Below are 27,732 nucleotides of genomic sequence, written 5' to 3' on the forward strand. Positions count from 1 at the left end.
TCATCTTATGCCACACTGACCGTGTAATCAAATATTCACTTTATTACAACCCATTTTTTATAATGCTGCATTTCACGCTTAGGGTCGTTATCTTTTTTTTTTTTTAAGTGTTTTTTTTTTTTTTTTTTTTTTTTAAAAGTTTTGAATTGCACTTATTATTTCTCTCTCTCTCTCGCTCTCTACATATATATGTGTATGCGTGTCTCAGTAGCAAGGTTGCAAACTTATAAGAGAGATAGAGAGCAAGCATGCAGAAGCGTAGCTAGGGTTTTCAGCGCCTGGAGACAACTGAAGATGAGCCCTTTTCTCTATGCCAAGAATGAAAAATTTCATTCTAAATTTTCGTAACATCAATTTGGCGTCCGTGGATGCTGCACATTGAATCAAATTGAAATGTAAGATCAGAAAATGGCATGTACTTTCGGTAGTGTGAACAGGAAACATCAGAAATAAAGGACGACCCTTACGTGACTGCGCATTTTAATAATAAATGTAAATTTACAAAAGTAACAGATGTCAAAGAAGATTTCCCCACAAGGCTGTAATGCAGGACTCACGTCTGCGACTCAAGGAATCCGAATATTCTGGCAGATCCTGGGCATGTCTTGGATTTCACCGGTAGCTACTACTATGCGTGCAACCAGTTCCTAGGTGCAACCAGCAAGGGTATTTTCATAGGTCTCGAAAAGACGTAATCAAGGCAGTATGATCAAGCTCGATCTACTGCTTTCCAAACGTAAGGTTTATGTATACGAGATGCATGTTTGCTAACTCCGCATTTGTATAATCATCTACACTACTATCCCTGCGTATGTATGAGAAATGACGCTTCTCTGCTAAAACGCTTGGGTCACTCTTGGCTGCGCAATAATGGATAATGGCTGCGCAATGGATGCTTTCCTGCCATCTACCGCAGCAGGAAAGCATTTTTGGTCCTGTAATTAGGGTCAACGCACCTAAAACTAGTTATAAGGAACAATTATATAAAGAGTTTAGTACATGAAATACAATTAAAAATGCAAACCCTAGTACACTTATTGGTTTTGTATGGCTGTTCGGAAGAAAAATATTTCGCAATCAATTCGGACGAATATTTCGGAATTCATAATAAAATAGGTATTCAAGTTAAACCGAAAGCAAAGCTTTAAAAAAATTGAGAGTTAATCATCCTTTTACCACCAAGGAAGAAGAAGCCAGTCAACTTAAACGAATAAAAATTTCAGGTTATCTCTCAGCAATTTGTATGTGTCACAATAAAAACTGGCGTAGATACGATGAAGAAAGTGGAGCTGCAGTATAAAGATGAAGATGCATTCAACGCCTGATTGGTACAAGTCTTTATTTACACCTATTTTAATTATGTAGGATTACATATTTAGTAAAACTGGCGCACGAAGCGCCTTTATTATTTCATAACTGACAAGCATACATAAAACACAGCGTTACAACCGGTGATAAAGAGAAGCGACAGATCACATGCCAGCCAGGTAGAAACAAAAACAAGAGAATGGGTAAGATCATGTTGCTGACGACTGATTAAGGATGATGAAGTTACTATTTTTTCAACAGAGGGCCATACTGTTGCTTTTTTACTATTGGCCTTGTAAGATTTTATTTTAATTAAGGAGTTATGGTTTTGGTTACCCATACCTCTGCTTCCGTCATTTTCCACCAGAATGCAAAACAGTTCAAAGTATAAAGAAGCATTAAGTTTCAAATTTATCAGACAGCGTTTGGCAGCTTGGGCTGGCTCTTAATCTACTTTGAATTTCTGCTGTTTGGAGTAGCTTGATGGCAAAGATTCGTTTGCTACGATTCTTCGCGAGTGTTTAGTCATGGAAGGAAATGTTTATCTCAGGCTTTGCTTACACCGCATGCTACTTTAGATTTACCTTGAATTCGAGTTGGAAAGCTGTATTCTACCCACAGGCTGGCGGAGTTCTCTTTCTGTTAATTTTTCAGTTTGTGTAACCATCACATCGACGTGATAATAAATATCTTCAATTTAAGTTTGCTTTGGTTGCGCTATCTCTAGCTAGGAAAGCAGATATTACGAAAAGCCACCCGATAGTCTTACGGTTTCTGAGCAGTTAGTTGGTATTTATATCTAACAGCATAATCATATATAGTCTAATAAGTCGAAGAGCGATTACGTATTTGTCGGAGCAGGAAACGTTAAACCAGCCGTGCCTCGCCGGGATTCGAACTCCAGGCCTTCCGACTGCTAGTCAAAAAAGTATGCAATGAGGAAGAGCACTCCTTGTATTCTCGCTCATTTAAAAGGCGACGGGGAAGAAGGGGGGAACTAGTAGTGAAATCCAAGTGGTGACGAATTATAGTCCACCACGTTTTAGTCGGGTACCATTGCAGTTCTTCTAGAATTGCTGAAGTCAGAGAACATCATAAATCAGCTATCTTCTCGCCAGAACTCGAACTCCGAAACTTCCTGATTGCTAGCCGGACGTGCTTCTAAATGATTTAGTTGGACTTGCGCAGAAAAACACATTCATTGCTGAATATGTAATAGTAGTCGGTATAGTTTAAAAGCAGTTCCGCACAAATCCACATCTTAATTGTCTTTCGATAAATTAGAACAGCGACTTGGATTATTAATTTTCTTCACAAAATTTTAAGTTACTGGATTGCACAAATGTAGATTTTTAATAAAACGTTTATGTTATGTAAACGTTAACATATACAAAATGATAAATACCTTAAAGAGTTAGGATAAAAATTACTTATAAATTAAAGTTTGTACGCATGCCTAATTACATATTTAAACAATATTGCATGCATACCGATAGTGGTTATAGATAGCGATGGTTTGCCTTTAGAGAAATTTCAAAAAGGCTGAAGTTCGTTTTAAGTAAATATCCCAAAATAAACTCGCGAAAAACTAATAATATACAAGAAACACACAGAACTATCATCAGAGGAAGAATGGACACTTCTTTAAAAAAAAATATGTCAGTAAATCATTACGTTGATCGAATGTTTCTGACAAGTTGGGCGGAAGTGCTACTTGTTGCCCATTATTGGTTACACGTGATAGAAAATTTCATGTTCCCGCAAGGATTATGTGCAAAAATGCCGCTTGTGCGAAAATGCCAAGTGCGCAAGTATCACATAACCCTTCCAAATACGCCACGAAAGCACGCGGTAAGAAAGGAGAAAAATTCGTTACACAGTTTCCTTTCCTACATTCAAATCTGAACCAGATTCAGCATGGGAAGTAATAAACATTTCTGACGTAGAAGTACTGAAATTTTGATTCATTATCTCAATAAGTTTTTCATTTGAAGTATTACGAGACTTATTAATCGTTCCAAATATTTTGTTTAACATGATTCGAAAGGGAATAGATTAGAATACTTTATTTAAGTAAAGCACACGAGAGTTATGTGCATGTGTTTCAACTCAGTTTTCTAAAAAAAATCTCAGACCCTTCTTCCTCTACTTCTAACTTTTCAAAAGGATTTTCGGTTTATCAGATAGTAAGTCCTCCCATACCGTAAGGAGACAACAGTCGAAAACGTCCATGCCTTACTCAAGATTCGAACTCAGAAAAATGGCGGGAAAAACTATCATCGCATCCAGAGCCCATTCCGTATATATATATATGTGTGTGGTTGTGTGTGAGTGTGAGTGTTCTCGTTTCTTCCCACATACGAGTCCCCAAACTTTGTTTTCTAAAAATATTGGTAACATAACATATAAATAAAATTTGGTAACATAAATTATAGGTTACCAAAAAAATTATATCGTATATATTAAAAATATATGGGTTAAAATTATGCAAATTATTTACCTTCCCATTCGTGCTCATTAAATGTGAGTGTGTGTATTACGAATTTTACCCTGTTCCTTTCCAGATATTCATAGCGCTATATAATGAACAGTAACTCAAATATTTAAACATTACGCAACTAAATAAAAATCCCGCAAGATAAAAAAGCACTGATTTAAAAAAAAAAGTCTAGACAAAGCGTTTAGACCTGGCAGTTCCCGCGCCCAAACCCATATTAACATAGGTCATAATATTTTTCCAGCAAGGACGCAGTGGATCGAAGCCTATTATTTTACTCGCAACGTTAAGCAACTGTATAAGTTCTCATTCGCGGAAATTTTTAGCAATATGAAAGCTTGTTTTGGGGGGAGAGAGGGTTTCTCATTAAAACGGAGCACCCGAGTTGAAGGGCTGGCTGAGCACACCCCCAACCTCACCTCCAGAATCGAAGCGTATGGCTGCTCAACCGTATTTCCAGTCTTGAAACACAGGGAAAACTGCAAAATGCTACATTCGTGGAAAAATAGGGCCCCGGGACTTCTCGCGCCGGAAGAGCCCCCACCATGAGACAGTAATGAGAGCCTCTGATTACTTGGGCTATTCACAAACGCATGCGGTTTTAATAAGTAGTAAGAGGGACCGAATCCGGATTGTGACCGGATGCAATATTTCCGATATGGAAAATGGGAAATATAATTATCACAGTTTCTCTCCTTTCGTCTTGAAAAGCTCGTGAGTTACACTATATCTAATAACTTCCATCATTTTCCTAGGATAAATAAACCTATCACAGACTGAAAAGGAAAGCAAACTAAGAAGCAGTTTTATGGCTATTTGAATGGGTAAACAGAATATTCGAATAGTAGAAAACAGTAAAAATGCAGCTGTAAAGTACGAAACATAATAAAAGGACGCAGAAAATCTGAAGTATCTTTACACGAAGATATGCTGTATGTGACAAAACTTTAGCTGAATTTATATAATCAAGAATAATTAATTACATAAGCTGATATTTATTTTCACCAAATTCGTTACTCGTATTCAGTCTTGCAGCTCGTGTGATAGCTCAAACATTAAAATTAAATAACGCAACTAAACATCAGTATTTTCGCACTTAACTATCCATACCACTACGTACAAGTTAATAAGTAATTAATAAGAGGCAACAGTAAACAATATGTAATTTCTTAAGATTTATTAATTTTTGAGAGTGATACTGCTGTAGAAGTTAGCATATATTAAACAAATTGTCATACATCCTATTGTGAATTTAAAAAAAGCTTAGTCAGACATAGAAATTATCAATTTCAAATGATATTCGTTCTTTCTTATAACAACTACTCTAATTTTGTTGAAGGAAGTCTAGGCCTGATAATCTGAATAACAGACACGGCAACACATTAGTTGCGGGAGGAGGGGTGCAATAATTTTGATCCAAGTCCCATGGTTTCTTTGATATTAAACTACTCAGTTACACTTCTCAATGTTTATCTGTTTTTGTTCTTTTTTTTAAATCTTTTACTACGGATATTTTTCCTTTCATATCACTTATGCGAGCAGTCAACTTCCGGTTATCCTTAGCGGATTAATCGCGCATTGTATAAAAAAAAAGCAATGCTTGTTTATTGCAGAAGGATGGGAAAATTAATCGCAAACCATCAACATAAAACAAAACTTTCAATGGAAAATATAAAAAGGAAAAAAACAAGTGTAGGACTAAACAGCAGAGACAGGTAAAGGCTTTAATATTTGGTAATTGCTTTTTTTGTCCGCCCCTTCATAGTAGGCAACGGTGGCCACCTATATTAATTGCTTCCATAATGAAATGGCCACCACTTCCGGCCCTTATAGAGGTGAAAAAAAATATTGAGAAATCTCCTACAACAAAAATTAAATTAAAAGTCTTTGAAAATCAAAAATAAATCAAGTATACAACCATTAATCTTTTATTTCACATTGACTCCTATCGCGTTACAAGAGTAAAATAAAGACAAATAACAAGTGTAACATAAAATGAAGCAGACACATAGACAAAAATAGGAAGAAACATAGAAATAAGGGGTTAAGCACACATGCCGAATTAAAAGGAGAAATTTGAATCATTTTTAGATAATCAAATTAACTTATCTTCTAGCTTCAATTTCTTGCAAATACAGGCAAATGGTACGCAATATTTTGCTGTTAATTATAATATGGCTTATTTTTCTTTTCTGTATTTTATTGACTGTCCTCGGATGATTTAGAATTAACCGTAGATGTCGTTTCCAGTATTATTCCGGTTAATCCGGAGTTAACTAGATTTTCGAGAAACATATACGAGTTATATCTGTCGATTTGTATCTATACCTGCCTATAAATGGATATGTATACATATAAAGAAAGTGAGAAAGTATACATAAAATATAACTGAATCAGCAAATAGTTAAATTTAAAAAAGACACCTTCTGAAGGAAATGTGAAAGAAAATGCAGATGTCTCTGCCTCTTAAAATTTTTATTTGAGAAATCTGTTAAAATGTGCACAGTCATCCATCAAAACCTACCAATTAAAACTAATTTTATGCATCCACACAAAAATAAAAACCGTTCCTATTAATTGCTTACATTTATTACCTAATGATACTTTAAATGCTTGCATTTTCTCCGATTTTTCACTGCATGATCTTATGTTACAGTATGTTTCTATGGAACGACCAATTTCGATTTCTGAAAAGCCAGATAAGAGACGCTTAAACTAACAAACAAAAGCAAAAAGTATTATTTGTATAAATATACACACAATGTCAGAAATGGTTCGTCATTTTAAAACCCTCCAGCCGGTCAGGCCGTATATAACATTTTTTGCAGTGCCTTTACTTAAAGTATGTATACAGTTGATTAAGTGCAGTTACACAGTTATTTAAGTAATGTATATAGGCTTAAGTAATGTATATATATTTAAGGCAGTTTATGAAAAGAAAACGAACCCAAGTATAAATTACCAAAGGCATTTCGGTATTACAACGCAGAAAATAGCACTTTCTTATGGCAGTTTTGGAAAATCCGGGATTTCGGAGCCAAGCTTTTGGCCGGTTGGAGGTTTAAAAATGTTGGTTTGGTTTATTTGATTATGGCAAAGCACTCGAGTGCTATCTGGCTAAAGGAAGGGATGTCTCTGTGGAGGACTTTCTAAGAGAAACTGTTCGTATACACGTTGCACATGGGGAAAACCACGAAAACGCCCATGCAGATAGATCGTTCGCAGTGATTCGAAACCCGAACCGAAAAAGCGCAGAACCGGATAAAGCGCTGAACTACCAGGGTTCAGCGCTTTTGCCGCTCGGCCACTGGTGAGTTATTTTAAAAATGTAGGCAAATTTAATAATCATCATTCTAAATTTTAGAAATATTTATTGTGTTCTAAAGAGTTCCATTACTGATCAACAAATGACAAGTGTTAATTAAATTATTCTAAAAAATCCTGTTGTTCATCTACTCTGTGAAATTTTATCAGTTATTTTTATATATAGCTATAAATGTATGTCTTTGTGTGCGTACATATACACACTGAATGCTCTAAAGAAGTGCCTCCTTGCTTCTTTCGAACAGAAAGTTTAAAAAATTGTTCGAGGGCTATATCACAAGCATATGCCAACATATACAGTTCTAAATCGGTAAGGGATAAAATTAAAATAATAAATCTACGCCGACAATTTCGGTTAAAATGTTAAGTCCACTTAAAGCTAAACGAAAACAATCACGGACACAAACATGAAAATGCTCTTGAACACCATACTCAGTTTCCAAAACGGTGATTGCTTGATTTCGTAATTTCCGCATTTGCAACTTTACAACGGAAGAAAACGACAATCAGTCGCGCTATTTTTATAAAGCCAAATTTTCTTGGGAGCTATCTTTACTTTCAACTTCTCAGGACTATAATTTCCAGTTTTCTTTTGCTCAACAGTTCCGAATTCTGCGAAACTAGTCTTTTATATTTGCTCTTGTTCTATTATATTTTTAAACAAACGCATATGCAGAGATTTTTCTTAAGTAAATCTGTAAAAGATTTGCGAAACAAAAGAAAAAAATTTTAAAACTGGGTTTGATTTCGAAAGAAAAAAGCTATTTAGATCTCATAAATTACATGTTGTTTGAGCTATCTTAGAGAATCCATTTTCTTTCTAAAGGGTTTTTTTCGACAGAAACAAATGAAATGATTATAGGCATTGCTTTTTAAGAAGGTCTTTGAAGGTCTATAAAGGTTTTTGTTTCAAGAATCTTTTAATCGAGAGCTGAAGGATTCGCATGAGATTCGAATGCCCGGCTTATGGATCTTTCAAGTAAGTGTTCTCTTAAACAAGTTATTAAGCATGTTTCCGTTTCCTTCTTTGTAGTTGTAGCTGACCAGTCGCCTTACAGTTCTATCTAACTAAAGACAAAATAAATGATTTAATGAAAGCGCGTCATCCATGATTACGTACAATATGAATCTAAAACATATCGACACTATGAATCGGCAATACGAATCTGCCCTTTGACAGAACTATAGAAATGATTTTCATTTAACTTCTGCCCTATCCCTAACCAACTAAGTGCCTTTAGAAGGCAATGTTTTCTTTCTTTCTTTTTTTTTTTTTTTTTTTTTTTTTTCCAGAAGAGTATTGCATGTAGATTCCTGCATTCAGTTAGGCAGATAAACTATAACATTTTACGTTTTTACAATATTACAGTTTAGAAGAAATTTAATGTAAAGAACTAATTTCAAATAAATGCGTGTAAAATAGAAAACTGTTAATGTTATTGAAGTGCTTTAATATGTTTTAGAATATTAGTTATTTAAGAACAAAATAATAAAGCTAACCAGAGAATAAAAACTATTATAATATTAGGTAAAATACTTATTCACAGAAAAAATAATTGGTCGAACAATCGCAGGACAGTCAGTTTTCGAGTGACCGAAAGTTAGTAATAGAAGAATGCAGTTTATAATACTTAACGGTTGGGAATATTGAGAAATGCAACTCAGAAACTGACCAAAGTCATGGGCCGTCGGCCCTTAGTTGTATAGAGTTAATTCCTAAGCGTCAGCTATTGATCTATTCGTGCATAACACGCAGAGTGTTAGTAATATCGAGATCCAGCACGTAATCCTTCAGGAAAATTCCTCCAGGTTCAACAACACATGTCAATAAAGATCCTAAATAGATGTTGCGTGTGGAACAAAGGAACGCGAAGATCAAAAATATCTTTTTGATCAGGCGATGTACACAATCGATTTTACAATCCGGTGCCCGGAATTTATGTCAATCAGTAACAAGGAGATCAATTCTTCCTTCGAAGCGTTGATATAAAATCAAGATGGCCTTTTTGACATCCACTGTGTTTAGATTGGAACATTCAGAATGCTTATTCATTGAGGCTTCGAAGGAAAAAGTAACGCTTTCATTTATTTATTTTTAGCTGCTGGACCATGTTGAAACTATCAAAGAAAAAAGAAAAAATGCTACTTACGATTGTAAGTCCCAATGAAAATTCCATCCGGGTGGTAAAGAAATTAATCAGCTTGAAGAATGCAAAAATAGACCGACGTCTTGATGAATCAAACAATTATTCGCACAGGATCGTCGACAGCGCACTAAGTGACGGCTTTAAATCGGAGAAAAGAATTCTTTCCAAGAAGTAATTGATATGTTCTTGAAGAAACACTATTTAGTTCTTTTTTTCATAATTGACTAACTAATCATTAAAGTTTAGATAGGTTAATTTATATGCAATTTTATAGTCTTGCTAACCAATGCTAACTATGAAAAAACATATATATATATATATATAGTCAATATTATTCATGCATATAAATTTAAGGATAATATAATGTATAATAAAACGTGAATTTGAATATAAAATGTCATTCTCTGTATAGGCATAATTCATTGCAGGTTTAAATACAATGTAACGCTGCAGGTTTCTTCAGAATGTTTCATTTGTAAGAACGAATACCATTTTCGAGCTTACTTCAAATAAAATGTTTTTATATAACTTATAATGTAATTTTTGAAATAAGTTTTATTTGCATCTATTCTTCGACGTTACCACTTAGTGAAAAATAGTATCAGAGGATTTTTCAAACATTTGTGTTTTTATCAACAACAAACAATTATGAATTAGAACGTGCGATATTTCTGTGCCGTCTTTTCTTCCTCATATATTAATATTATTATCGTAACAAATAGAAAGTATATGTTAAGTTTGTTGCCTGAAGGTGTGGCATTGATGCAATTTTTGAGTAATAATCGAAGATCGACTCGCTACTTGTTGAATGGGCTAAGGAATTGCAAATTATACACTTCATAGACAATGAACCTTTATTTTTGCAGAACAAATGTTTGCAACATTATTTTTTTTACAAATACTGACTATAATTCAGAATAACATATACATTTAATATAATTAAACAAACGGTTTAGTTACATAAAAATCTGAGGATAAAAATGATACAATTTTGCCGCGTCTCAGATTGATATAAGATACCGCGTTTGGTTACTGAGTCTCAGATTGACATTAGATATTTCAATTTTGTTAGAAAAATTATTTATACAGTTCAAAGAAATTTAACTGAAAACTTTCGGGTTCTGTATAATATTCTTCACGGTGAAGACTAACAGTTTAATTTTTACAGTTAAAAATAAATTCAAAACTTTAATCACTCTACCGTCAGGTCTGTTTTAGACAAAACGCTTTCATTCCTTTGTATGGGTTCAAAGTAGAAAGACATAATTTTTCCGTCATATAGAATGTGAATACAGTATAAGCACATTATTACACAATAAAAGTAAATATTCAATGAGCTAACACGGCAAAAGAAAAAAATATATAAATTTAAAGTTTACGAAGTAAAAGCAAACAATTTGTTGTTAGTTTAATTTTAAAAAATGACAATCTAACCACTTACAGCCTCAAGGATAAAGACTGAATTATGAGTTATTTAAATTGGACAATAACTATTAGATAAATCTTTGAAAAAATACGTTGAGGCCTTAGTTTAGCATTTTTTCAGAATCTGGCAAATTTCTGGTTGATCCGCGAATATTAAAGTGGGAAACGCTTAAAGTGATAATTTTATAAAATCACTGCACTGTTTGTCCTCAGTTATCATTAAAAATAAGAATGAAAAGCAGTAAGAAATTTAAAGCATCAATTCGAACAGTGCTGGTCACTTTCATCGCAGCCTAATACTACTTTATTTGTAAGAAACAAGTACTTCCCGACCATTCTTTTTTAAAAAGTAGGACTTTCGCGAGCAAATACTATGCCAGCTGAGGGAAGTATGGTCAAAATAAAATCTTTGATATATAAAAGCAAACACGAACTGCATCAAAAAAGATTTAGAAAGTAGTGAGATATTAAGGAACTGAATAATATTCAAAGGAAAAGGAACAAAAGGGATGAAATCATGCAAATTTTCCCTTTCCATCTTGTCTTATGACATTTCTATGATGTTTGTTAAAAGTATCAGTATCTTATGGCTAGAAGATAAGATTTACATCTAATTCTTCCATTTGAAACTTAAAGGAAGCGTAGCTGATTTCAATATAAAGGCTCGGTGAAACTGGGGTTTATTTGAGGGGTGCCACAAGTGTCTAAGCACGTTAACAAGCTGTTCAAATTTAAACCTCCACGGTTTTAATATGCTAATTATGTACGACACATGTCCCTTAAGCATAAGAAAAATTATTTGCAACAAAGCTGATCATCTGTAACCCACTCGATTTCACACACCCACATTAAAGAGCAGAGGGGATACGCAACCTATGGAAACAGGCATGTGACTTTCATAGAGGTGGCGTGCCAAGGGTTCCCGACCTTACAGCAAACAGATTCCCACAGATTAAGTTTGTTTTTTCTTGAAAAGTCCAGCATGATGAAGAGCGCTCAAAACTGTGGGAACCGGTTGCGTCGCATGCATATAACGCCAACGATGGGAATAAAATAAATGAAATCTTTTTTCACTACAAACTCCGTAACAAATTAGGGAGGTGACTTTTTTTCTTTGTCTTTGCCCGCATCCAAATCGTGGAAATAAAACATAAATCAATTACAGCAAACCCACTGCAAAAGTTGAGATGTTAACCGTTTTGGTTCCATTTAGAAAAACTGTTGCGCTGTTTATTAAGAAGCTGTGGATTAAAAAGTGCACCTAAATGCGTGTCAAGGTAAAAGACATAAATTCGTAAGTAAATTTAACTCTGTTCTGCTAAGTACAATGCTTCTATTAATAAAATTAGATACTCTAAGAAAGGTATAACGGAAATGGTGGCAATGGATAAATTTGATTTGTCAGCACTAGACTAACATTTTGTAAGGTTCTAAATTGTGTCATGCCTGCTCGCAAATTGTACACATAATAGAAACATTTATTTAAATGAAAACAATATCGTTAATGAGCTAATTTTATGGCTCTAAAGCAGAGAATGAATTCTGCTAGTGATTAGGATTAAAATTGAGTTCATAGTGTACGTTTTAGTACGTGTTATATAAATTCGAAGACAGCTGGGAAAATGAAAATTTCTAAATTAAATCTTACCTTAATTGAATGAAATTTTTATTTTAATTGCGCAGATTATATTAACAGCTACTGCAAAACTGTTCGATACAATATTACAGAGGAATTTTTTTTTTTTTTTTCGTAGTATTCGTACTATTCGGTCTACAAATATTTAAAATACACTTAACATCTTCGCTTAAGACGATTTACCGTTTAAAACATCTTTTTAACTAGACTACTTACCGCTTATTAAATTTGTTGAATTGTATTAAACGTAGATAAAATACTTACACAAAAGTCTAGGAACAAAGTCCTAAACTATTTCTACACTATTTAAACTATTTCTACACGATAAATGAGCATGCCAATATAAATTCTATCAAAATATTCGGAAACTATAAACTAACCAATATATAAAATTAATAAAAATGCATAAATATTTAAATGCAAATTATATTCCACAATAAGCGTTATTCCGGTACATCAGCCTAGAAAATAAATAAATAAATACGATTAGTAGATTATATTACCGCAAGGATATTAATTTGACTGAAGTGTTTTAGTTTAATTCAAAGAGTTTGATAAAGCGCTTCCACCTGAATGAAAAGCTACAAGAATTCAAGCAACGTGATTAATTTTAAGAAGGTTTTCTTTCTCCCACTTTTAATGCATGCTCAAGAATTGTTATGTTATACTAAAATGTCAGTTGAACATATCTGTATACATTTAATTTAAGTAACTATAATTTTTGCTGAAATGAATACAACTGGTACATTAAATCAGATGCATTAAAACATAAATCACATTAGTAATTTGTTGATGGGTATTGAAATGATCCTTTTTGTAGAGAAATAAACTAAACCACACAAACTTTGTTACCCAAATATATTTTTATTACAGGGATCAGCTTGTAGAGACATTAGGATTTTTGGAAGCAGACAAAATGAAAAATTAACAAACGCCTTCGCCGGGAATCGAACCACGGACCTCTGAAATACCGGCTCAGTGTGCTGACCACTACACCACGAAGGCACGCTAGGAAGGCGGGAGAAATACCTTACAAGCTTCAGGTATAATTAACACGCGTAACAGAATTACGCAAAGATTATGCAAAAAACTTTCCAGGCATCTCAGATAAAAGAAAAATTTCCGTAGAAGACTTCTACGGAAAATAGTAAAACAGACTATAAGTGAGCATTCGTTCGGACCAACAAACTTATTCGCGTGGCAATTGATGAAAAAAATTCGAAGTGCACACACGCACATGCGCACACATACTCTGTAATAAAAATTCATTATTTGGATGGTCTTATTTAAAATAAATTCCTTTTATCAATTTATATTTATGCTACTATTTTAAAACATCTATGTTCCATATAGGATAGTTTGAGGTAACTGCTTCGTTACAGTTCCAGAAAACAAAATTTAAAATTTTACACAGTTTATAACATAAAGTAATGAAAGCTGTTCACACTATGCAGTATTTAAAAGCATAAAAGCAGTTGTATTTGTTGAAAAAAAATCACAATCATGTTTTGTCTAAGCTAACATAATTTCTAACAAAGTACTATTCATTCTATTCAAACCAAAAACCACGATGATCGAACAAATTAAGTATTGTTTGTGACTCCTAAATTGCAAAGTTTAAACACAGTACAACTGTTCGTAAAGCAATTCCTCATCAGCACAGCCTGAATCCCATGTGGTCCCCCGCCAGACCCTTATCTGGAGGTTCATGACGCCATTTTCGAGCCTTGTCTATTTAGAGAATTCTTTCCCGGTTCATTTATTAATTTCTCTCTTGGGTAGTTTCGAGGTTTCCGTTTTCACAACCACTACACGCTGATCAAGTTTCAAGCGCGGGTACTTCAGTAGCGGACGGATGGCATGTTGCTATTTTTTCCTTGCAGGATTGGACAATTTTGCCGCAACTGGCGTTTGCTTCCAGAACTAATAGAGTAGATTAGAAGAAAGAAGGGGGAAATTTGAGGAATATAACAACCGCAGCGATAAGCGGATACTTGAAAACTTCCTGTTACAATTTTCAGTGGAAATAATTCAGTTTTCATAGCAAATAAAATGGGTAAAACTACTACATATACTAAATGCGAGCATTCTGATTTATCGGCATTCATGCAAAATCAAAATAGTGCACCCTCAAATTAAGTAATAGAGAGTCAAAAACATTACCATAATTTATGTTTCAAATACTGATATCGCTGTTAAAAAAGGCGATATGTGCTAAAAACTTATCTACGATTTTCCTCAATTTTCACTGAATAACAGTGTGATAATCCCTCCAGCACACGCAAGGAATCCATAATTCAATCCAAAGAATCAACTCAACTTTCAGAGTCAAAACGAAGTCAATAAAGAAAAGTAAATTTGCCAAAAGCAGGCAACTGGGCCCAGATTCTCTACACAGTAGGCTAGTGACGTCATTACAAAACATACTGACGTTCAGCTTTACCTTTTCAATCGGTCGCTCCATGGAACGACTTTATTATTTTTGTTACGCGTGGTATAGAACTTACATACATTTTCCCTTCTGAAGTTCGACAATTTCTTCGCAGCCAGTACGAATACTTATCAAAATACACAGATGTACAAATGTTTATAAAATGTACCGATGCTTAACGTGTTTTGTATTCATAAAAAAACAAACTTTTTTTTTTATTATTGTTTTTGTGTTTATCCCGTGTAAGTAATGTGGACAGTTTTATATAGCTATCAGTAGAAAAGCTATGGGTCCCCTGTTTTGTGCATAATCTAAGACGTCAGAGCTTACAAACTGTGAGCAAGTCGTTGAGTTTCGTATGCTTGGGAACATTTCTCATCGCAACCTCCAGAGTACTGGGTGCTATGGTGTCGAAAATCATGACAGTATAAGTTCATGGTAAAACATCTTCTGCGAAACATATTAATACTAGAAAAAGAAAGCTGAATATAAAAGACATGGTACAGAAGAAAACGGCGACATCTAAAAATAACCTGAGAGTTCATTCTGTTCTAGTATCAAAAATTGCAATTCGGAAGGAAACAAGCAATTCGGGATTCGGAAGGAAACAAGCAAAATATTCATAGAATGTGTAGAAATTTTCAAGCCGTTTGTAACAGATATGAATGCAAAATATCTTTTACAGTGGTGTGCTTTTACAGTGGTACGATTTGGATTCTCATGCCAACTAAGCAAGCCATACTAACCAATCATGGAGGCGGATTTGTCAGTTTTGGGCCGCCATCTCATAATTTCCCGCAAGCTTTTAAGTAACGCTAGAAATAAGGAAACCACGAGTTAAAATTTTAGCCATTATTTTGACGAAAACACTGTTTTCTGCAGGTGATAGTATTTTCCTGGATGACAATGCTCCCAGCCATACAACTGATCTGTCCGTTCGTGGTATGAAGAAAATATCTTCCCTGACCTACACAATCTCTCCCATTGTGATTTATAGTCGAAATACTGTCATATGATTCAGAGGAAGAAATACTAGAAATCGATATCAACTACTAACATCTCTACAAGATACTGTACAACTTATCCATACAGCAGAGTGAAATATTTTTTTAATTTAAAGATCGACTAAGAATGGAATTTGTGTAATTCATAACTTATACAATTCCATTCTTAATCGAATTCAGATTGTATTACATTTCAGGAGTGATCTTACGCTAGATTAATAAAAGATAATAAAAGATAATCATTTTAATACTTGGTATTTCTTATTATTTTAATAACTCCTGGTAGCTTTTGCAACATACCATGCTAAATATAGCCAAAGATGAAGCTAAATTTCCAGCTGATATTTAATTTAAGAGTTCATCACTGTTAGCAAAATTGCATGAAGAGAATATTTAATGCAACTAAGCTTAAATTTAATAACATCATTTGTGTGTTAAGCTAAATTAAAAGAATGTACAGTTTGTTTATCAATACATTTTTCTAATACTTAACAAATCATTCTTGCACACTAGAAAAATTTACACAGTCAACAATAAATACTTCAAATCACTTAAAAAATAAATCTAGATCATCAGAAAGTTTAATTAATTGCCTAAAGCTTCCAAAAGCATTCCAGTCAATTGCAAATATTTAAATTTTATAGAAATAACGCTGATTCAATTGTAAGATATGCACAGATTTCACAGCGATTTGAATTCAAAACTTTTATGTATTACAACAGGTACAGAATTTAACCACGAAAGAAACTGGCAAACTTTCCATTGATAATTAAAAGCGCAACGACCTATTCAATTACATAACATTAAGCAGCACATTTTACAAAATGTCAATTCGATTTATTTAACCCAAAACCAAAAAGCTCTTCGAAAAATAAATCACCTTTTTTGGAAAGGCTTTTCCAAACCGCCAGTTTACCTTACCGCATCTAGGGCATAACAAAACTCATTTGGTAATTCTCAACAGGCTGTATTTTCAACAAGTAACTCCTAAATATACAGTACTATTTCTAAGATAAATTTTCTAGATATGTTCGGAAGAGAAAAGATCAATCAATTACTAATGAGAAGCATGTGACCGAGATAAAACATTCCCCCAAATTATAGCCATATGGGGAAAGCAGAAATGAACAGGTATTTAGCGCAGATAACCACAGAATTTTGCTTTTAGCTAGCTTGTCCTGGTCAAGGGAGGAAGTAAAATAGAAAGAGCGGTTATTGCTACGCAGCCGGTAAATGAGCAGTAGTATTCTTTCTTAAACTGGGTTATTACCATTACTTCATTTTCTAACTTTCTAGATTTCCTCTTTTTGAGAAATAAGTTAAAAAACCAGACTTTTACTCATTGCACAAGAAGTATGTCATCTCAAGCTTTCAAGAACTGCGGATGAATCACTTCTTAACAATGATACTGCATAGTTTCATTATTGCTTTAAATGCAATTGCAATCGCATTGAGATACATACACGTATTCTAGTGGCGTGCTGTGGTTTTTCTCAAATAGAAGTAATTATGAAGACAAATCAAGTACTGAATACAAACAGTAACAAATACAATAATGCTAAGACGCTGTATTAAAGTTATGAAAATCGCAAGGAAGGGAAAATCTATAATAACTAAATATTTTTTTTAATTTGCCATAGTAAATGAAAACGAAAACAATTAAAAAAAAGATACGTGCCGTAAAGAACACAAAGCTAGCAAAACAGACTTTTCTTAGTTTGAAAATATATTATTGTTTGAAATCATTGTTTTGCGTATCATTGTTTTGAAACTTTATATAATAGTCTACTTTGAAACAGTAATAATGCGCAAATAGCAGCAAAACGATACTTTTTGTGATCCCTTCTTCCTTATCTTGGACGCATAAAGTAGCAAAAAGTAAGAAGGCTAAGCGATCAAATCATTGCATTGTAATACTGATAACTGATCAGTACATTGACATACAGCAGCTTCAAAGCTTAATTGCGTATATTCCGTAGGGGTGCATATCAGGACTCTCATTTGATCAAGACCTCTCTAGGGTTTAAGCTTTGAATTACTGCCGCAATATATTTTACTTTAAACTGTTTCACGTTTTACAATAACACTTTCATGAACATGAACTAAAATATGGCTCCCAAAAGTTAAAGCTAGCTAACTGAGCGAAAGTGTGAAGCTGATTAAAATTTCGAATAATAGTGTCTGGTAAGCTCAGAATGAAGTACAAGCTGAAATTAATCAAACAGCCACAAACTGAAAACATGATTTATAGATTTTATTTCATTTGCTTTTCTAGACTACTTTATTTGAAAGTCCATAAGCTAGTCTTTTCCTTCTGCTTTCTCCTATGGCATCTCGACTTAACTGCAAAGTTATTCACATGTCTTTATTTCTTTTAGCTTATTTACGGGCTGCTGCTTTAGAGAAACCGTTTTAGTTAAGAACTTTCCAAGGGTTCTGACGAGGTTTTGTAATCTCATTATACACAGGGAAATCACATGTAAACGTTAGAACCTGGGACACACATCCAAAGCTTCGTGTCCGATATTGTGACGAAATTCTACACCCTCTTGTGCGTCCTTTTATTGCTGCGATAGGTAACGACGCGATGTTTATGGACGATAATAACGCCCGCCCCCACAGAGCTCGAGTGCTGCGAAGTTATATGGAGAGGGAAGAAATTCCACATCTACCGTGGCCGGCTAGATCATCGGACCTGAATTCTATAGAGCATGTGTAAAACATGTTGGAACGATGGATAGCAGGTCGCAGGTACCCTTCACGAGCTCCGACATGCATTACTACAAGGATGAGCGTTACTGCCACAACAAGCGATCAAAGACATATTATCAGCTTGCCTCGCCGTTGTTAAAAACACGCATTTTAGCTAGAGGGTATCATTACCCGTTATTAGCATGACGTCTCCCTTGCGCATTCTTTGCTGTAGTCTAGTAATGCCACACCAACCCCTTGAATTAATTTTACGTATATTCATTATACAGTTTTTGTTTTATTCCGTGTTTTGCTTTTGTTCCTTATTTTTTTAACCAGGAGTGTATTTATATAACAAGAGCACACACAGAAAAATGTGATAATTATGCCCCACTAAAGGGCATCTGTGAACAAGCATGAGACCCAGTAAAAGAAACTCAAATGGGGATGACTTACCGTCGACCATAATTTAGTTAGGGTGCCACTGAAGAGGCTTTTAGGTTTTCCGAAGCAAGAAATATAGAAAATCACTGTTACAGGAATTCGAAACATGAATCTTTCACTTGCTTTTTGGCCGTATTAACCACTTACCCCACAGCACCACGCACGTGGAATTAACAATTAAGGCAATTAATCAATTCTACCTACAGAATTTCTTACAGATTTAATTAATTATCGCAACGCAAAATTTCATTGGCATTAATCTCAAGATAAAATAGGAGTAAATATGTTTCAAGCAGAATTCAAGCTGTTCCTCAATAAACATGTAAGAGTTTTACTTGAACTGAGAATAGACTTCGAGAATTTTGGAGCACATATTACTCAAAGATACATTTTCACGCACACATACATATGGAGGGGATGGCCAAAGAAGAGAAAGATTTTTAAAACACATACTCCAGGAACTAAGCAATAAAAAGCAGTAAGATTAAAATTCATAAATCCTTATTTAATGAGAATAAATGTACTAGAAAGTGAGGGAAAACGAACACATGTATCGATACGCGTGGATGGAAGATGAAATTCATTATCCATCTTTAACGAATATTTCAACATTGTCGACATGCCGCAGGAAATCCGTTGCGGTTGAATCCGTGGGCAGAAGTGTTTGCACAGCAGGTTTCGCTTTTCCCAGCAAATCCCACTCCAACGGGACACAGCTGACAAAACCGGACATTCCTCATTCCGTCCTCGCAACACGTATGCAAATTAGAGCGGCGTCTGCCTCATCAAGAAATAATAATCTAATGCTCCTTTTTTTTTTTTTTTTTTTCCCCGATGCGCCGAAGATATGATGTCGAAGTTCTCGCCATCGATCAATCTTTTTTTCTAAGTTGTAAAATGAGTCAAAAGCGCAACGAGAAGAATCTTCCCGAATGAATTCGTGTATCGGTACAGGAGTTTGATCGTCGTGATGATGACGTTCAGTTTATAAACGTGTCCATTTACATGACTTTTAGTTTGATTTTCAGTGTGAAGGAGTAAGCAGGAAAAGGATTTTTTTTCATGAGCGAAAATTAGGCAATTTTGTAAAGCCAGATGTCGTGCAAATTATGAAATACAAGTCTCTGCAGTAAGAGAGAAACTGAATAAATCTGAATTTGCAGATGTCTTCTATAAAATGCACGTGAAAGATAACTTAACCACTCACTGCTGCTTATCTATAATTCCTTTTTGAAAAATTTACATATGCAAAAAAAAGACAATATTTTTATTACAAAACTAAAAACCCCAGTCGCCCTTTAAAAGGGGGAGTATACAAGGTATTTCTCCCACCTTCCTACCATGCCTTCGTAGTCTGCAAGCTGGGAGCGTATGGTATAATGATAGTCATAAGATGGTGAGAAGTATAAAAATATTCGGAAATTTTGTCAGTAATAATAAATTTGTTAACCTACCCGTTTTACGCAAAAAAAAAAAAAAAAAAAAAGACCTCACGGACTGCATGCGTATTACAGGCCACTACTGAGCTAATATAGCGAAATTCACAGATATTAAGTAAAATTTAATTGAGTCAAACGAAAGAAAACTCGAATATCCATCTTCACCATAACAAAGCAGTCTTCAAACAACATTCCAGTAACAAATGATCCTCACAAGTTTAAAGAACAATACATCATACAAACACCAGCTCCAATCTTTCAGAAAGGGCAGAATGACGGCTAAAAAGACAAACAACTCGACAATTAACGCACTATAGATAAAGACAAGGAAAACTCGAGAAGTATTTAAACAAAAGAAAAAAGAACTAAAACACGGATATAAGAAACGAGAGCACTTGTGTGTATTGCTCGTGCCAGAGTAATGAATGGCAAGTACGTCAGATGGAATCCCAACAAGTCCATTACATACCATTAGAAACCGCAGACAGAAAAAAGGTAGACAAGACAAATGAAATTAAAAAAAAGAAAGAAACGAGACGATTTTAGACAGAAAAAAGACATATGCATAGTAATGAAATATATTAAAGGGTTAACGCCATGTTGCAAAGATTAAAATGATTACAGAGAGAGTAAATTACGCAAGATAAACAGAACAGGAGGAAGGGCGATTTAAGTAAGAAAAGTGTTGTATGAAGAGTAAAACAGAATATTAAAGGGTCAGTACCAATGTAAAATGCGTGATTCTTCTCAATTTGGTTACAATTTGGATATAACAATATTTAGTCCAATTACCCGTTTTTAAGCGTGATAAAAAGAGCGAAGATGTCACACCAAAAAACATATTTGAATTTAAAATTATAATTCGTTTTCCTTCATTTTTTGCAAATTTCTTTACATAAAAATGGAATTATTAACATTCTATTCGTGAAATCTCACTTCACTACGAATTTCGTAACTACTTACAACAAATCATTTTTTATTCTTTATATATATCAAATTATATTTAAAATAAGCAAAAAAGATAACTTTGAAAACTGCAAAGGATTCCAACCTCTACGGCAATGCTTGCTAAACATTTTATTAGCCCGGCCCATATGTGTGCATGGTTGCAGCTTTTGCAGACCCATACACACATAGTTTGGTGATGAAAAAAGAGGAACTGGATTATTTCAGTTAGCGTCAAAGCACACATGGACTGTCTGCTTAAGACAAGAGATGCCTTCGTGGAGGGTTTTTAAGGGAACTAGTTCGTATTTATGCACATGGATAAAATCACGAAAAATTCTACGTAGCCAGACCATTCGCTGGGACTTGAAATCGTAATAAATTACCAGCAATTCAGCGATTTTACTTTTAAGCCACTGGTAGGCTTAAAAAAATACAGGAAGAAAGAAAAAAAAAACCAAAGAAAAAGTAATGGAATACTAATCAAAATGTGCGCAACTATTTGCAGCTAATTAATAACTAAAAACTAATTAATAATTTTAAATATACAACTGGTTATAGACGAAAGAGAAGCCTTCAAAACTATTCACGACCCTCCACAATTTGTCTTCTTACCCAGTGATAAGTCGCAACCCGCAATTTGGAAATCGTAGCTTTGTGAGATAATTTAAACACGCACTCCTTTTTACCATTTCGCGACCTTTGGATTTTCGCGTATACTCCAGATCTTGCCTCAATGAAAAATGAGAAAAAGTCCAAAATTAAAATATAATAAATTAAGTATTTATGTGAAAGGTAATAAAAAATATTCACATAATTTTATAATTTTCAAAACTTAAAAACCTGGTGCCGAAATATGTGGGCGGCACGACTTTGGTAGATATAGCTTACTTTAGTATCCTCAACATTGTACCATTTTCTTCTACACTGATGAATTAAGGCATTTTCTTATTTAGTAAAGTAAGCAAATGATAGTTGCAGAAAAATTACTTCAAGCTGCTTCGTATGTTCATAAAAAAGAAACACAACACAGTTCTTATAAGAAATCGGATTTAACGTAGACTTCTAATTTTAAGCATTTTATTTAAAACAGGCCGATTTTAATGCTTGGATTAGTAAATAAAGAAGAACAAGACATACCTTTTTTTAAGCATTATTTCTAAATGATAATGCTTTATATGTCCATGAATATATAAATATGTTTCTGAAGTTTATTCAAGGCTTAATGCAAAATAAATGTCTTGTAATGTGAATAGTGCACGTCTTATAAAAAGAAAACGTGAACTGCGTCTGTTCGTTGTATTAAGCGGTATGCCTACATTTGTTACTAACTATTAAAACAAAAAACAAAGAATATACACCCAGAATTTATTTGCTAAACAGCAAAACATTGGTAATATATCACATACAAAGGAGAATTAATATCTTGCATTTAAACTAATAGCAAAAATGTCATAAGTAATGATTCAATATTTGAGAAGTATTCAAATGAATCACAAAGGCCTTTTACATGATTTAATGCTTAAAATTGTATTTTTATTAGACATAAGCAAATATTACGTTAAGTCACCTGTTGAAACAGTGCTGCTGATGTATACACTGAAACGCATTTTTCTATACTAATTTTGCTAATTATTACGATTATGCAATATAATTTTTAACTTCCGCATACTAAGGAGACCGCGGTGCTAAATAAAAACATGTTTCATCCACTACAGCTGACAAACAAGACTTTGCACATATTCTTTGTAATTAGCTGAGGAAAGGCCATTTTAACCAGGTACAAAAGCAAAAACGTTTGGCCTTTTGCCAAAGCATTGGGAAGGACGATGAGTCTGAACCTCAGCCAATGTTTTCGCTCTTTCGAAAGGGGTTTTCCGAAAGAAATGAAACTACGACCTAATGCTTCTTTCTCTCTTTTTCGAGGTCAATCTGCAACAGGTGAATAGGCAAAAATAAAAAACAAACATATTCGTAAGAGCCCGTCTCGAGTTCAGTTAAATGTAAGACATCCGCATTAAAAGCGAAAGTGTTTGCTTAAGGACTTGCAGTTTTAGAAACGAGTTTTTCAGAGCATAATTCTGAGGCTTCTTGATTACGCCATATTATTACAAGGTGGGCCAAAATACGTAATTGAGATCGATGATTATTCGAATTCCGTTACAGTGATCTTGTTTTTAACAGGACAATGGATTCCATACGTCTCCGCCTTTTATTTTTATCTAATAATCAATTTGACGCAAAGAGTGCATTGAAAAGCACTATTAAGTACCTTACTATCAATAGAGTATGAGCTTATTATTCAGCTGTTAGTTATTTTTGGCCTATCCTTAATTTTTTTTAAATATCGTTAGCAAACAAAATATTCTACATCCCTTTTAAACTAATATGCAATGATTTTCTTACCGTTCATCTTCAATTTGCGACTGGCGCTACGCAGCCCTACGTCCAGAAAGAACTTCAAAGACACAATTTTGATCGCAAGATCTCAATTTACTGTTATTCGTAATAAAATTCTGAAACGGTTAATTATACATAGACATTTATTTCTCACCTCAGGCGTAGAAAATGTATGAAGACTAGTCTAGACACACAGCAGATAGTTCTGCGGACTTACTTCTTTCAGCAGTATCAAAATTACAATTAATTAAAAAATTAGTTCCGTAGTACAATTTTGGAAAAGAGTTCAAGATTTTATTTTATAATGTCTGCGATTTATCGGTAAAATTATCAACTATCCCATTTTTTTAAAATCTGAAACTCTTTAACATTATACTTTATATGTTCAATAATAAACTGGTGTTTAACGCAAAAAGAAAACAAACGCAATTTATTGCCCCACATTTAAACAGAAGATGAGTTGCTTTAAAATATTTTTGAGTTTTCTACATAGGTTATATTGTTGGTTACATTAATATACAGATATATAGTTCTCGCAATAAAAAGTCACGTTCAGTTATTCTTTACCTCAAATCTTGGACATACATGCGATAAAAACACCCAACAGTCTACTCTGCCTTATAGAAATCAGTACCATGAAGTTTGAACAGAAGACATCTTCAGAATCAAAGAATTATAATCCCTCGGATGACGTCACATTGATGGCCACGGTTATTATGGAAGCAAATAAGGAGCTGAGGGATTAAGAAGACAAAAGCACTGCCACCCAGGAAGTAATTCTCGATTTAACTAAGTCCTCGGCTTATTTATGTTTATGAAAACAGAAATGACATAGAACAGAGGAAGCGTTTAAACTTATTGCTTTATTGCTTTTAGAATTCTAAAGATCTTGACATACAAAGCTTCTAAAATATAACCAATTGTAAATAATCTAACTGGAATGTTAAACAGAAAGAATGAATGCTCACAAGATGTACAAAGACCAGGCACTGGCAGAAAAAGATCCTTGGAGATAATAAATGCAATTATTCAATGTAGTGCATTAAGTAGCTCTAGGTAGTTAAGAAATGGATCATGAAACGAAGAATTACAGCGTTTAAATTTTATTTACTAAGGTTGCTAGACTCAACATAATCATTCAAGCGTGTCAAAGAATTTCCATCCGCACGCAATGCATTATAACCAAATCCCAACAGCATATTTTCTTTGCTGCACGCAATTGATTGGCTTACTTATAACTCCAGATATTCGGAAGTGTCAAGACACCTCTTTTTAACGGGCACTTTTATGCGCTGTCGTAGTTATGCAATGATGATGCATTTTTGAATTTTGTTCCAAAGACGTATGTACTCACCTTAGGCGGCCGGGCAATAACGTCATGCAAACTGCTTGTGCTAGAGGAACGACTGGATAATGGTTCTTGGGCACCAGAACTACCGAAGCTCAAACTGCTCGACAGGCTGACTGTGTCCCGGGAAAGGCATTTTTGTACCTTGTACGGGGACAAATTTGTAGAGGACACGTGCTTCAGCATCCCCTCCTCAAAGCATTTTCACTCGTCAGCTGAAAAACAAAAGCAACAATCAGAAGTTTCGTCTAAATTTTTACCATAAACTGACAACTTTACTAAATGCTAAATTAGGCAACGAATTGCTGAATGAACAAAAAAATTTCATAATCACTTTGAAATATGAACTGAAAAAGGATGTTTACGTTTGACAACAATACATTCAACTGCATACAAAATATTGATATTAAAAGGGGGGAATACAGAGGAAAAATAAGACGGGTATCACATGTGTCCCATTTTCTACTCTAATTAAACGTTCTTTGTTAATTTAATTCTCAATTACCATGCCCTACTTTTTGACTTCCTCAAAAAAGCATACTAATTATTTTGAAGAGGTGTCGGAGAAAGGATATTTTGACATTTTAAACTCAATCTTCTTTTTTTTAAAGCTACTAATAGATGAAGAATTAAATTCATGTGGAGAAGAAATGATAAAATATATTTTGAATCGTTTGTTCTTTTTACTTTAATTAGTTATGTATTACATTTAAGATAGCTCTTGAGGGCTTTGCCTTAATCAATTAATGAACCAAATATATTTTGTCGAATATATGTGTTATATATTCGACAAAATATATTTGGTTCATTAATTGATATTGTCGAATATAAGTGTATATATTTTGTCGAATTTGTTTTCAATTCATTTCGATATTCGAACTCTCCCTTTTTCAATACTTATTTCAATTACTTTGTCGCGCTTAAATTACTAACATTTTCATTAGGTAAAAATATACCTACTAATTTCTTCTGAAATTCAGACTGCAAAGAGAGGTAAACACTTCAACATGAACTTTCTATTATTCTATATTAACCCATTTCTTCACTTGTGCATTTAGGAACGCCTTTAAACATTTCAAGGGATATAAAGAATCTAATTTCCTTACAAGTTTTTATTACATTCTTTGGTAAAATCTTACATACTATTCAGCGACAAGACTTTGGCAAAGCTCCGTCAACTATTTGGAACTCGTAATTAACGGTCATGAACTAAGACTCAGAAAGAAGATTCTAGGAACCGCAATTTTCCCCTTTCATTATATGAGCGAATTCTTGTTAAATAATGAAAGAAAGTATAGGAATTCTGGTTACCCACGAAACGAATGGGAAATTTCCATCGGTTTTCAGTCTCTTCGAAAAACACCATTTCCACCGATCTACTGAAGATAATCTCTTAAGGTTTTAGCTGCTGCAATTATCTGCTAGCAAACTACCATAAACATTAATAAGAAACATAGTAACCCATTTTTTAATAGGAATATTGCCAAGCTCTGGGGCATATTTTAACCCCTATTTTCCAATTAAGTTTCTCATTTTTTGCTAATTTTGCCTTGTTAACATATAGGATCGTACAGAAATTAAAACCTAACGCTGGGTATTATATTTCCCCTTCTATATTACAATCATTTTAAATTAAATTTGAAGCACATATATAAAAGATATAAAAATATTTTACAGTTCATAATATTACAAGCTCATTGTAATTTAAATTCTCGTTGTAATTTCATTAAGTGCTCATTGTAATTTAAACAATTATCTTTGTGTAGGTAAGTGAGTCATTCTATTCACCATTCTAGCACTTTCCTAACATTTTATTATCGCGACCCATATGCCCGTAGCTGCAATTTGTTAAGACTATCTTGTATTACTTAAAAAGAGAAGAAAGAGAAAAGACGGGAAGAAAAAGGCTTTTTAAAATATAATAATTTAATAATATTAATAAATCAAAGCATACACAAATATTATTTTAATGATCACTTAAATAATATACGGATCAATAAATAAATATATATGCAATTACATAATAAAACAAAAAGTACAAAACTTGTTACGATACGAACTGACTTGTTATTGGATCGTTACCCATAACAGGGAAAAGCCTGCACTGCAAAAATTCTAAATCAAATGCAACCAAGTCAACCACTGTAAAAGTCTAAATTGTTTGTTTTCTGAATTTCGTGATTTCGAACCTAATTTAAAGGCAAAATTTTTTATTTTTTAAGAACTTCAATGCTCATTTTCCATTTTTTTATACCCTTGTAGACATTCAAACTTACTGTTATTGCTCAAATTGCATTATTTGAAATTGTCCTGTATACGTTTAAGCTAATAATTTTCAATAAATTTTAAAACATCATTTTTTCCTTTTAAATGCATTTTTAGAAACAGCTTATTCTTCGTAGAAGCCATTATTTAAGAAAAAGGATGTTTAGTTTAGCAAGTGACGCAAAGAAGCTTAAAACGCAGCACAAATTTTAATAAAACAATCCTCAGAATTTACACTTTTAACACATAACTTCAGAGACCTGCTGCTATTAGCTTCAACACCTAATAATATCCCAATAGTTATTAAATAGGTTCACTTTCTTCAAGCTATAGAATTGGTTTTGTCTCTGCTATTTTGTCTGAAATGTGATGCTTTTCACCTCTTCATCCAACAGATGTCGATCTGCCTCATAAAAAAAAATATTTCT

At 33.7% G+C, this 27,732-nt stretch overlaps 1 protein-coding gene across 1 annotated transcript in view; it reads right to left on the reverse strand.

Annotated features, from left to right (window-relative positions):
• Positions 1-27,732, reverse strand: part of rau (RA domain-containing protein rau) — a 101,071-nt gene that overhangs the window by 56,938 nt on the left and 16,401 nt on the right. Inside the window, exon 2 of the mRNA XM_035354417.2 lies at positions 25,046-25,254. Coding sequence (XP_035210308.1) covers positions 25,046-25,225 — 180 coding nt within the window. The 5' untranslated portion in view covers positions 25,226-25,254. The remainder of the gene's footprint in view (positions 1-25,045; positions 25,255-27,732) is intronic.

The sequence above is a fragment of the Stegodyphus dumicola genome, chromosome X2 (genome assembly GCF_044657685.1).
Source record: "Stegodyphus dumicola isolate Sdum_Otavi_A_Nest chromosome X2, ASM4465768v1".
NCBI classification, from domain to species: Eukaryota; Metazoa; Arthropoda; class Arachnida; order Araneae; family Eresidae; genus Stegodyphus; species Stegodyphus dumicola.